Raw genomic sequence first — 12755 nt, 5'->3', positions numbered from 1 at the left:
GTGACTGAAGCAGCTTCAGGGGATTCGTAGATTCCAAGGCTGGAACGGATTATTGCCATTGTCTAGTCTGACCTCCGGTACAACACAGGCCATAGACCTTGCCCAGAATAATTCCCAGAGCAGAGCTTTTAGAAAAACATCCCAATCTCAATTTAAAAACTGTCAGTGAGGGAGAATCCGCCTCAGCCCTTGGTAAATGGTTCTAATGGTTAATTATCTCACCATGTAAGCCATATTTCCAGTCTGAATGTGTCTAGCTTCAGTTTCTAGCCATTGGATCAAGTTACACCTTTCTCTGCTAGACTGAAGAGCCCATTATAAAACATGAGTCCCTCGTGTAAGATATTATAGACTGTAATTAAGTCACCCTGTTACAGGACAGGTCCACCCCGTCAGGTTGGTACCAGGTTGTGGAGGAATTGAAGTAGATCTGGGGTGGCCCCACTGGCCTAGTCTCCCTAGTCACCGCAGCAGTCCTGGCTCCTAGGGCAGCATAGCCTAATGGTCGGGATCAGTGCAGCAGCCCTTCGGTGAGGGTCCACGGCCCAACAGCACGAGTCACTAGAGCTGCCCTTCTAGGTATGGCAGTGCGGCCTAGTGGCCAAAGTCAATAGAACCACCTCTCGCAGTAGGGCAGTGCAGCCTAGTGGCCAGAGACAATGGAACCGCCCTTGGCAGCAGGGCAATGCGGCCTAGTGGCCAGAGTCAATAGAACCACCTTTTGCGGCAGGGAAGTGTTGCCTAGGCCAGCCCTTCTCTACTGGCTCCTACCTATTCCACAGGTCCCAGCCCAGGGCCCTGTCTTGCCGGTATCTGCCTCCAACTCAGCGGGGATCCTTTCAAAACATGCCGAGTCAAAGCCCGGTACCTCAACTGGGTCAGTGCTTAGTCCACCTAGGCTACTTCCCACCCGTTCTTCCGCAGCTGGTAGTCTCCGGGATTCTGTGGTCTCTCCTCCATCTCTGGCACTGGGTGGCTGGGGGTCGGTTGCAGCCACAGTCTGGCTGGCCTCTGAATCCTGGAGTTCTGGCAGTCTCTCTGCGGGAGCCTGCAATGCACCTCTGCTCCCTTCGGCAGTCATCTCAGCCTGAGCTGAGCGGCTCTTTCATATTCTGGTTCCAGCTGAAGCATGCCCAGCAGATATGGGGGGGCATGGCCTCCTCGGCCCACAAAGTATGATTAACCCCTGCTGAACCAATGCAGGGTAGGTAAACCCCATCACACACCCTTTTACTGTCTGTTTGTTAAACTAAATAAATTTAGTTCCTTGATTCTACCACTATAAGGCATGTTTTCTAATCCTTTAATCACTGTGGCTCTTCTGTCAATATCCTCTCCAATTTATCAACACCCTTTTTGAATTGTGGGCACTAGAACTGGACACAGTATTCCAACAGTAGTCACACAAGTGCCAGATTTAGAGATAAAATAACCACTGTACTCCTACTTAAGATTCCCCTTTTTATGCATCCCAGCTTTAGCTTTTTTGGCCACAGCATGAGTTCGTGTTCAGCTGATTATTCATCATGACCCCCAAAATCTTTTTCAGAGTCACTGCTTCCCAGAACAGCATCCGCCATCATGTTATGTATGGCCTAAATTCTTTGTGCCTAGATGCATACATTTACATTCAGCCGTATTTAAATGCACCTGTTTGCGCCCAGTTTACCAAGTGATCTAGATCACTCTGAATCAGTGAGCTGTCCTCTCCATTATTTACCACTTCCCAATTTTTATCTCATCTGCCAACTTTATCAGTGATGAGTTTATGTCCTCTGCCAGGTTATTGATAAAAAAGATGAAAATCGAATTCCTTCCTGCATCTAAACACTTTTCTCCTTTGCTGCTTGAAGCTTCCAGAATGTCTCTGATGCCATCTACATATTTGACTATGTTTAAGCAGTTGTGTAGTGCCCTGATGCTATCAAACAAGTCCATGATGCATTGGTTCCCTCCAAATCATGGGTATTTCAACCCCAAAAGTGACCACATACTCTGTACCAGAAAGCTTCAACCAACAGAGATGGTGAGTAAATATCACTACCAAGATGTTATAGCTGGTCTCATGACTTCATTTACAACTGTGTAGCCCCACTGAAGACAGAATATGGCCCATTACTTCTTGCTCATGTGGTACTGAGGTAGATGAAATAGAGAGACAAGGGGAGTGAGACAATATCTTTAATTAGATTATCTCACCCACCTTCTCACTCTAATATCTTGGGACCAACATGGCTACAACAGCACTGCATACAACGGTAGATGAAATAGACAGGCAATGCTTTTATATTGATCTAGTTATATAAGCCAAAGCAATCACCCTCAAGCCTCCTTAGTATTAATTTTCAACCACTGACAGTTGGTTTGGTACTGACCAGAGACAACATATGGCAGCCCCTGCTCTGAGGAGCTTATGATCTAAAAGAGAGACACAGAGTTGACAGGATGTACTGGGAAATCACAAGGAGGGAGTATCTTGTTGGGGAGTGGGGCAGGTGTTTTGTTTATCATCTCCTTATCATCCTCCCCAGGAAACAGAGGATGCTTTTCATAAGAGGCATTTACCTACAAATCTTGTTGCCTGGGTCACCATGTGCATAAACCCAGAACTCGTGTGGATATTTATTATCTAACAAGTCACTGTCTAGACCAGGAAACCCCACTGGCAGCAAATTCCTCATGCAGTTCATACATGCACACGCATAGACAGTTACCTTAATGAGTGGTACCTCACCTTGGTGACGTGAAAAACATCAATGTCCTCCTTATATTGCTCAAGGAGCCATGAGATCGGTTCAAATACCAGATCGTGATACTCCTCTTTGTGTAGCAGGAGGCTCATCATGGGACCAAGGGCTTTGATGATGGCCTGCTTGAGCTGCATAGATGAGATACAGAATTTATGTTCCTAAGAATTCATTCAATATCATCCAATGGGCACACCTTTTCTATTTCTAATGAGTGCAACTTCCCTTGTTCCACTGTAGGAACGGCCCTATCTCAATATGTCCTGGTAAAGAACCGGGATTCGTAGGGTTGGTTTCAGGATTATATTCTAATGCACCTCACAACTATACCAGGTAAAATATTCCCCAGATTAGTATGCATTCTCAGCCAACTCAAAACTGCTGTAATTCCACTGGGGCTGAATGGATTTATACCAGGAATTAATTTAGCCCACTATCCCGTGTTCATCTGCACATTAGGTGCATAAAACTAGAAGCTATGTACACTGTGTACAGACAGAATTTCCATGATGTGGTGACATTATAAATATATGGGTTTTAGATGTTTTACATGACACTCTGTTCCATCCAAAAGGACCTACCATTAAATGCCATCATCACAGAGAGTGACAGATACATAGAATTTAACATTACAATTTCTGCTAAAGGTTTAGAAAGCCAGCAATTCTCACCTGCAGCTCCTCACATTTCAGCCAGTTGCTGGTCACATAACAATAGAATGGAAGAATTCTATCGAAGAATCGCAATGTACCCATGCTGGGGAATGTGTTCTTACCCCAGGTAGTCAAAAATAGATTGATTGCCCTTGACCATTTTTCCAGAACTGCATGGAAGGAGAGAAGACAGGCAATGTGAAAAGGACATATTAGTAACGAGGAGAAGTTGCTTTATCAGTGAACTCACCCAGGCCTAAAGTTTACTACAATTCCATGGCAGCTACTGCTTAGTTCAGGACTACACGCTGAAATCCCACATCAATTTTGAGCTATTTCTCTTCCCCCCATTCCATGTCTTGTTTCTGAAAAGGCTTTTAAATTTGCATATCTCTCAATCTTTTTTCAATTACCATCATTTGAAGACAAATTTTTTCTCCCTTCCTTGTTACCTCTTAATTAGAGCTGGTTGAAAAAGCAGTTTAAATTCAATGAAAAATCTTTACTGATAGGTTTTTTTTTTTCTTCAAAATTGCAAAGTATAAAAATCATTTATATTTTTCAAAAATCAAAAAAATTCAGCCACCTCTTTAGCTGCTCCAAAACACTGGATGCACACTTCCTGATCAAAATTGTCATTGACATTTTTCAGGTTTGTTTTTCATCAAATTTGGAAAGAAAAATTATGGAAAATATAATTAAAAATCAAAATATTTCAACCAGCTCTCCTCTGAATGACTCGCGACCTCTGCAGTTATTGTTTATTTAACCCTAACACTGTATGATTTCATCTTGAGTTACAGTTTGTCTGAAAGATGTTCAGTGCCCCTAACATCCATTGGCTTTACTGGGATTTGAAGGTATTGGGGAGCACTTTGCCCTAAAAGTAGGTGTATCTAGTGTCCTTGCTAAGAAGAATTAGGGCCCAATCCTGTTCTCTAGGAAGTTGATGGCAAAATTCCCATTTATCTCAAAGGCACAGGATTAACCCCTTACTGAGCATCACCTGAAAAGCAAAGGAAGAGAGAAGTGGAGAGGAAGAGAAGACAGAGAAAGAGGGTGAAAGGAGATGATGATAAAGAAACTAAGGGGAGAGAATGGGTGGAGGAGTGGAAAACAGGGGCTTTTTAAATGTATGGTAATGAAATCTGCTCCCTTCACCTCCTCCCCCAGGAGCCTCCTGGCAGATGGGCAGTGTCAGCCTTTGTGTCTGTTTATTTTAAATTATATCCATGAGTCATAAAGGGCCTGAACTTACAAATGCTCAGCACCTCCTGCAAAGTACAGAGCACTCTCAATTTCACTGAGTGCCACGGCAGCCAAGGAATGCAGCACCTGGTGCAATCCAGGGCAGGGAGCATAGTTCAGGGCCTGTTTGCAAACTTGGTCAGTCACTTCAATCTGTACCAAGACCCCCCTCAATATCCATTTTGGGCACTACAGTAAGTGCTGCACTTACCACCACAAAATGCTTGTCTCAGCCTGCTGTCCTTGACTGACTCCAACATGGAGAACATGGCGTTCAGGGTCCTTCCCACATATGGGATACACTTAAGTGCTGCAGAAAAAGGCCAGAAGAGAAGGAAGAAAGATAATCAGCTGCTCTCTGCCTTCTTACAATACACTTAGAAACACCGTGGGGCAGGATGCTATGGGCTCCTAGGCCATTTTATGCTGCATAAGCAGAGCAGAATGGCTTTAAAGCAGCCATTGAAAGCCAGTGGGGGATTCACCCTGAAGAGGGGAATCCTCTACCAGGGTACAGCTGTGCCCGATGCCCAACTCACTCCCAGAGTAAGGGGAGAGAGCACTGGGGCAGGATGGGAAGTGGGGTGGAGAAGAGGTCCACTAGACCTGATCTTCCACTCATTCCCATCCTCAAGGAACTTCAGTCAGGGGCATAAGTTAGAGCTTGCACCTCCGTCTGGATAGCTCATGATCTGGAAGCCAAGAACTAGCAACAGCAGTTAATCTTGTGTCTCTCCCCAGACACACACGCATGCACACACGCAAACAGAGCTCTGTTTAGCTGTAACATTTTTAGGTAGAGAGTGTAATCCCCTGTCCTTAAATGAAAGACAATAACTTTGAAACAAAAGATGGACGTTACCATACCATAAGCTGATGACAGGTTGCCCAGCGTAATGAAAATATACTCTTCAGGCTCCTCCAGTAGTTGCAGATGACACTGCAGCTCAGACATCACCTCATAGAAATAGCAGCGTGCCAGGGTCACTAAGGTGTTGCTAGCTGCCACTTTTAGTTCATTTGTTGCTTCCTAAAAAAAAAAAACCAGAGAGAGAGAGAGAGAGACTGAGGTGACTGAAGCCGGTTGCACTAGCCAGAGTTGTTTATATGAGTCAAGTCCTTATTTCTGTGCATAAGTTGTGAATGAACCCTCCCAACTTTCTGTGGATAGAGTCATTAGTCATAAATATTCATCGAGTCATTTGGCTAAACAATTTTCAGCCTTTGAGTTCCTTGCAAGCTGCTTAGTTAGACTATTTACTATTAGCTACTTGTGGTGGATGTCATATGATATTTTCCCCTGCTCTTCCCTGAGGAGGTAGTGAGACACAGACTGGGCGGCTTCAAGATATTCAGAGAGCTTTCCTGGAATAAACTGTCCCCCAAAAGGAGGCTGACTTCCTTTGGAACAAGAGAGGGATTTTTCCATGAGTTTTCCTGCTGGCAAACTATATTCTAAATCCAATGCTGCTTCTTTTGGAGATAGCTCAGATTCTGTCTGTCTTGGGGCTTTATACTGCCACTTATCGCTATAGTATCAGAGCGCCTTCCACATAACATCAGGATCAATAATGAAATCCCTAGTAGACTTCGGGAAAGACTTGCTCGTTAAGAAACCATAGGCCTCTCTCTGTGTCTGATATCATGTGTCTCGGGTCCTGATCCTGCAAAGCACTTAAGCACATGTGTAACTTTCGCATGTGAGTTCTCCCATCCTATGCATGTGCACAAGTGCTGTCTAGGACCTGGGCTTTGGTCTGGAGGAAGGTGTGGGCCTCTAACAGGAGAATACATTTTCGTTTCAGTATATAGTTTACCCCCCAAAAAAGAAAGTTTTAATTAGTTAAAGCTTTGGATCCTTTGATTAGTATCTCGGGAGAACTAACTTACCTGAGTCTCTCTTATGTCGTCTGAGACCAGGGTTATTATTTCGTTCAGTAGACTACTCTCTAGGGCCCCGGTGTCCTGCTGTAATACTTTCTCCAGGACACAGTAAATGTCAACTCTGTCTTGCTGCGGACAAAACATAAAAGAGAATAAACAATTGGAAAAAGGTTTTCTTGATGTCCACACAGTAATTTGGCTAATAAGCCACTGCCCTAAAGAGTTTACAATCCACACATGAAATGACTAGCCCAAGTCTTATCATAACAGAGCAGGTCCGTGGCCAGGAAGGGAATCCATGTCTCCTGAGTCATTATCCAGAATCCTATCCATGAGGCCACACTGACTCCTCAGCCTGCATGCTCACACAAGTAATCCATTGGTTTAATTGGTGTAAAACATGCCATGCCCTCCACAATCACCGCATTCAGCAGCACTTCAGAAGCAGCTGAGCAATTTACATATTTTAATCTTCCTGGAGAGAAAAGAGCCAGAATAAGCGCCCTTCACTGCCCCCTTATCTAGTTTCATTTATTTAAAACAAACAATAAAAATGAGCACCTTGCCCTTGCTCTATCCACTCCAGACAGAATTTGTAAATTTGTAATTACAAAATACCCAACTGCCGCAGTAAGTCCTCAACAGTTCCTAGGGGAAATTAGCTCAGCAGTTAGATCTACATTGACAGTCGCACACTCGAAGGTGTCTTTTATGAGGCCCATCAGTGTAGAAATTCACAGATGATACTAAATATGGAGGAGTTGTGGTATCAGTTGGGACAGAGAAAAACTAAAGAGGGACACAGAGAAATTAAAAACCTGAGCAGAGAACAAGATTCATTTCAGAAAACTGCCAACTAGCACATCTGGAAAGGAGGTAGAAGTAACTGACATAATGGGAGGGAGAAAAGTGGGAAGCAACAAGTGCCCTGGGGGTGACAGTGAAAAACAAAGTCAACTTGTATATGCAAGGTGTGATGGCTCCCACAAAGAGCCATGTGGGTTGGGTCTTTTACACACAGGGATCATGGCACAAAGCAGGAAGACACCAGTTCCTCTCTGTTCAGCTGAGGTGTGACTGCATCTGAATTGTTGCATTTTCTAGCACCACATTCCCAGAGAGCTCAACAAATTGGAAGTAATTCATGGGAGAGCAAAAAAAAAGAATGCAGGGGGGTGGCGGAATTGACTTCTGAATAGAGCCCTGCAACCTGACCCAAATCCTACGGGACCTGACTACAGGCGTCAGGGTCAGGTTGGATGAGAAAACCCCTCTTGGACTCAGGTCAGGTCGGCTCTCCTCCTTTAGCCCATGGGATCGGCACAACCGTGACCGCATGTTCCTGCCAGCCACCACCTCCTTTCTGCGCTGCATGCACTGTGGAGTGAGGATGCCAAGGAGTCACAGCATCTCTCTCTCTCTCTGCAGCACATACCCAGCACAGCAGGGGGCAGTGTCAGAGGATGAAGCCATTGCTGCACATTGTTGCCGCTGCGCCGGCCCCATGAGCAGGATGTGGTGGCAGAATCCGGTTTGGGGGGAAGGGTTGGGATCAGGATGGAAAATGATTCAACCCTCTCAGGGTGAGGTGAGTGGGCTTGGGGCCCGTTCAGGCTGGGCTTAAAAATTGGGCCCAAGCAGACCTCTACTTCTGAAGACAGCCTGAAAGAGCTGCCTATGGCAGATGCGGCCAAGGGATGACTATGCGGGAGACATGATAATACCATACACCTATCTGAAGGGTGTGAACACCAAGGAGGGAAAGGAATTTTTTAGTATAATACATTTAGATAAAAGTAGGAGTAATGGGATTAAATTAAAAAAAGACACACAATTTAATAACAGGAAAAATGCCCCAACTGTGAGACAGGTCTATTAGGCTATGACATAGTCTTCCTAGGAAAGTAGTGGAAGCTCAGTCATTAGGGGATTTTAAAATTAGTTTGGCCCAAACAGTGAAAAATGACTGCTGGGAATTCTCCTGCATTAGCAGGGAAATGGACTGGATGATCCAATGGGTCTTTTCCATCTCTGTCTCCTGTGAGTCTCTAAATCTATGTGACCTGCATGCCAAGGTCATAAAGCACTTTGGAATGTTCAAAGCCAATCAGATGTCTTGACTGGCTAAACAGTCCAGTGGTTCTGCTTGAAAAGGACTGCTTCTGCAAACTGCAATCATACCAGACAGCTCCACTGGGGAGAAGCTCCTTCCATTCATTTTTAAATGTAAGGAGGATTTGTTTAATTGAAAATTGTCTCTGATAACTTATGAATACATAGGCACTATGTAATTCAAGTAATTAATCAAATTAATTAACATAATTAATTGAGTAATTCAAATAATTAAAGTAGTAGGAGGCCAAGTACAGTTCTGAACTGAACTGCTTATCTTGGCCTCCTAGTACTTTAACTGAAACTAAAATGCCTTCTGTGTTGGCCCTTAATAGAGAAATGGACTTTGTTGGATGCAAGTATTCATAAATGGAAAAAGGGGTCTGAATATTACTCCTGGGGGAATTCTGCACTACTGTGCACGTGCATAATTAATGAGCCTAGGATTTAGAGCAGGGAGTCAGTTCACTTGGGTTTTATTCACATTCTTTTACTAACTTGCTAAGTGGTGTTGAGCAAGTAACTTAATTCCCTGTGACACAAATCATCCATAAATGGGGATAATGCTTACCATTCTCACAAGGGTGCTGTGAGTCTTAATTCATTAGTATTAGGTAAGTGCTTTAAGATTTTTGGATGAAGATGCTAAAGAAGGGCAAAGTATTATTGGAAGAGATTACTGCAAGTCCTATAGTGTACTTTTACTATATCCAGCCCATGTACTCCACTGTGTGTAAAAGGACAACGCTTTCTTTATAGAGCATTATATCATCCTGATCTGTAATAACAGCATTTTGCATTCTGAGTTTATGCCTGAGAACAGAAGGATGAATACTGATTATACTGATGGTGCGCCAGGCCAAGTTCTATACTGAATTACCCCCATGCATTCCCCATACCCCCCTGACGTCAGGCAGAATTTGGTGTGGACACATGGAAAGCGGATGTAATTTCATGAAATTGCCCTACCTCATCCTGTTCCAGTTTCTCTAGCAGAACTGCCATAACGCTAGCCAGCTTGGTCTCAGCTATACAGGCAATCCTGAGGGCAATTTTGCCCTTATCTTGCTCATCCATATTTGCCAGGAGGGAAACAACCTCATTATAAACACCTGAAATTAAATAAAAGGATTCGGCTGGTTACCACTGATAGTAGAAATTGATGCCAGCCTCTTTAATTCACTGTCCAGTAAAGATTCTGCAGGAGCCCAAACACTGTGAGAAGTAGACCTGGGAATCATGTAAATCCTCTTCCTTGCGCCTGATGACCAGGTTTGTTTGCTGAACTACCCAATGTGTTTGTGGGGAAATCATAATGAAGAAAATTTGCTCCTTTCAAGTAGATCCCCACGTAAAATAATCTTCCTTTTCCTCTTTACTATCAATTCAAGAGTTTTGATCGCATACAGAATAATAATTTATGGTCAAAATTTTCAAAACTGGGTGCCTAAACTTAAGCTCCTAAATCCATATTAAGGCACCTATGCCCTGAGTCAGCATCCTAATCACATGCTTAACTCTAAGCCAACAAAGAGACCTAAAGTTAAGCACATGTTTAAGAGTTTTGCTTAGTCAGGGCCTCATTTTCAAAAATCCTAAGCACCCACATGTACCTATTGGCTATGCTGGGAACTTTTTGGGGCTCAGTATCTCTTGAAAATCAGGCCACTTTTTAGACATCGGTATGAATTTAGAAGCCTAACTTTAGGCCCCCTGTTTTGAAGAAAGCCTTTAATCTTATTTTATGGTCGTTTAAATACTTGCAGAGAAGACTCATGGAACAGAGTTCATCCGGTTGCCTGTAGAGGTCATAAAGGACTTTTCCCCCCATGTACAATTGACTAGGTGTACGCTGTGAGTGGGGTCAGGTGGTTCCCTCCAACCTTCATCTGAAGCATCAGGGATTGACCATAGCAGGAGAAGGGACACCTGGTAAGGTGGACCAGTGCTCCAAGATGGTTCAGAGAATCTGTTTCCTTAGATGTCCTGCTCACATGCTCAGGGTCCAACTGATCTCCAGATTTGTGGGTGGGAAGGAATTTTCCCCTGCTCAGATTGGCAGGGACCTTTGGGTGGGAGGATGGGGCACTGATCACCTGCTAGGATCATCTGGGTATATCTGACCTAATCAATTCTCTACCATTGCAAGGGCCTCAGGCATTGGTGGAATCGCAGTCTCTCCTGTTCTCTGCCTATGGCACACAACAGTTTAGTCTCCTAAAGACTGAAATGTTTTAGTCCAAGACAAGTTTTTGGGTTCAGTGTAGCGTTGCTAGGTGAAATTTTAATGGCCTGTGAAATACAGGAAGTCAGGCTAGATGATCTAATGGTCCCTGCTGGCCTTAAACTCTAGGAAACTATGAAACAGCTGATATATTAAAAAAATCTGGATTTTATCTCCCATGTATCTCTTAACTGTGGGCAGAAATTCTCCAGGAGACTTACTATTTAACAAGAACTCTGAAATGCCATATTTATCTGTCTCCATTGTAACAGCATTCCAAAGCATGAAGGAGGAACTAACAAGATTTCCCCTTCCCAGGAAAGACTGCTTGAGGTTAGGTGATTGCCCATCCTTTATGCAAATTGCATCCTTCACTTCTAACACCCAGATGGAAACTGAATCATAACTATCCTACATTGCCCATCTAGCTGCAGTAATGATAATGTCGGATTAGGAGCACTAGTATTGCTAAGAAATGTGACCCCATGCTTTCTTATCCTGCATTTAAGATATTAGCAGAGCTTCATTTAGACAGCTAGAGGAGAAGTCCTTCTGCATTTTTTGTTCTAATTTCCCCCATCTCTGATGGATTCCACAGCTAGATGTTGGCTCCATGGATGCAGAAGACACAAAATGAGGACCCATAATAAACATAAAACAACTGGGAGAAAAGAAGGAAGATCTCCCCCATAGCATTCAATAGAAACTCAGATTCTCAGGAAAGTTTCCAGGTCCAGAGGTTGTAGGCCAACTCCTCAACTGGTGTAAATCAACACAGCTACAAGGAAGTCAACAGAGCGACACTGGTTTACAGCAGCTGAGGTTCTGGTCATATAAATGGAGAACATTACAGCTAATCTATCTGTATGCCTATGCTTTCTAAATGTGTGTGTGAATATAGAATGGATATAGAGAATACAATGCTGACCCTTACCTCTGTCGGTTACCTCCTGCTCACTCACAAATGTATTCATGTTTAATACTTCCTCCAGTCCGACCTCCAAAGAGCTCCCGTACTGATAGGCAGCTGGCCTCTCAGTCAGTCGTGTCCAGGATAACCAGTTAAGATTATGCAAGCACTATTATGACATCATTGTGACTGTGACACACCACATAAGCTGCTGCTGACCAGGTATGTGCTGTAATTACATGGTCAAGATCCTCAAAGTTATTTAGGCTCCTAACTCGCACTGAAATCAGTAGATGTTAGGAACCTTAATACATTTCAATATCTGGGCCCATACATGTAAGCAGTCCAATAGGTGGCTAAATTTGCTCCAGTGTCGAATTTCTCATTCTCTCTACGTCATTTTGAATTTTGGTTCAGTCCCTCTCTCAGTTTGCCACACTTTCCAATGTCGGTTTAATCTGAAAATCTGCTCCTGGTTGAATTTATATAAAATAAAAGCACCAAAGAAAGAGAAGAAACTGCCTTGGAGAATGCACAATGACACTTGAGTGTGGTTGGTTGGTTGGTTGGTTTCCTTTGTTTTTTAATTTGGTTGATCAAAAAGCCAGATGAAACCTTATTGAACTGTATTACAAATATTGATTTTATATTGTTTTACAATGAATTGAAATTTATACTTCATTTCCATGTCCTGCCAAACAAATCAACGACATTAATTTTTATTGTGTTTAATACAGTGTGGTGTCATATGTATGGCCATATGTAGAGCCAACACTTGATTTTGGAAGTTATGTTGCCTTTAAAGCATTCAGAGTGATGACACTCTTTGCAGTAAACCATATGGAAAAAGAATTCCAATTACATTTGTCCCTTGCTATGCATAACTTATTTTGTGCCTTTCTACCCTTTCTGATTTTGTCCTTACACATATATGCTATTCTTTTGTACTCCACCTTAGTAATTCGTCCACTAGTGCA

The 12755-nt window shown here is 43.3% G+C and overlaps 1 protein-coding gene across 1 annotated transcript in view; it reads right to left on the bottom strand.

The window, feature by feature from the left end:
* LOC112120657 (maestro heat-like repeat-containing protein family member 2B) overlaps positions 1-11842 on the bottom strand; it is a 54686-nt gene extending 42844 nt beyond the window's left edge. The window contains exons 1-7 of the mRNA XM_026647902.2: positions 11803-11842; positions 9614-9756; positions 6539-6661; positions 5516-5678; positions 4860-4958; positions 3419-3570; positions 2735-2878 (exon numbers count right to left, since the gene is read on the bottom strand). Of these exons, the coding sequence (XP_026503687.2) occupies positions 2735-2878; positions 3419-3570; positions 4860-4958; positions 5516-5678; positions 6539-6661; positions 9614-9756; positions 11803-11842 (864 nt within the window). The remainder of the gene's footprint in view (positions 1-2734; positions 2879-3418; positions 3571-4859; positions 4959-5515; positions 5679-6538; positions 6662-9613; positions 9757-11802) is intronic.
* Between the last annotated feature and the right edge of the window lie 913 nt (positions 11843-12755).

This window comes from Terrapene carolina, unplaced genomic scaffold, assembly GCF_002925995.2.
Source record: "Terrapene carolina triunguis isolate 2854851 unplaced genomic scaffold, T_m_triunguis-2.0 Scaffold17, whole genome shotgun sequence".
NCBI lineage: Eukaryota > Metazoa > Chordata > Testudines > Emydidae > Terrapene > Terrapene triunguis.
The sequence above is the reverse complement of the archived record's forward strand: the minus strand, read 5'-3'. Positions and strand labels throughout refer to the sequence as shown.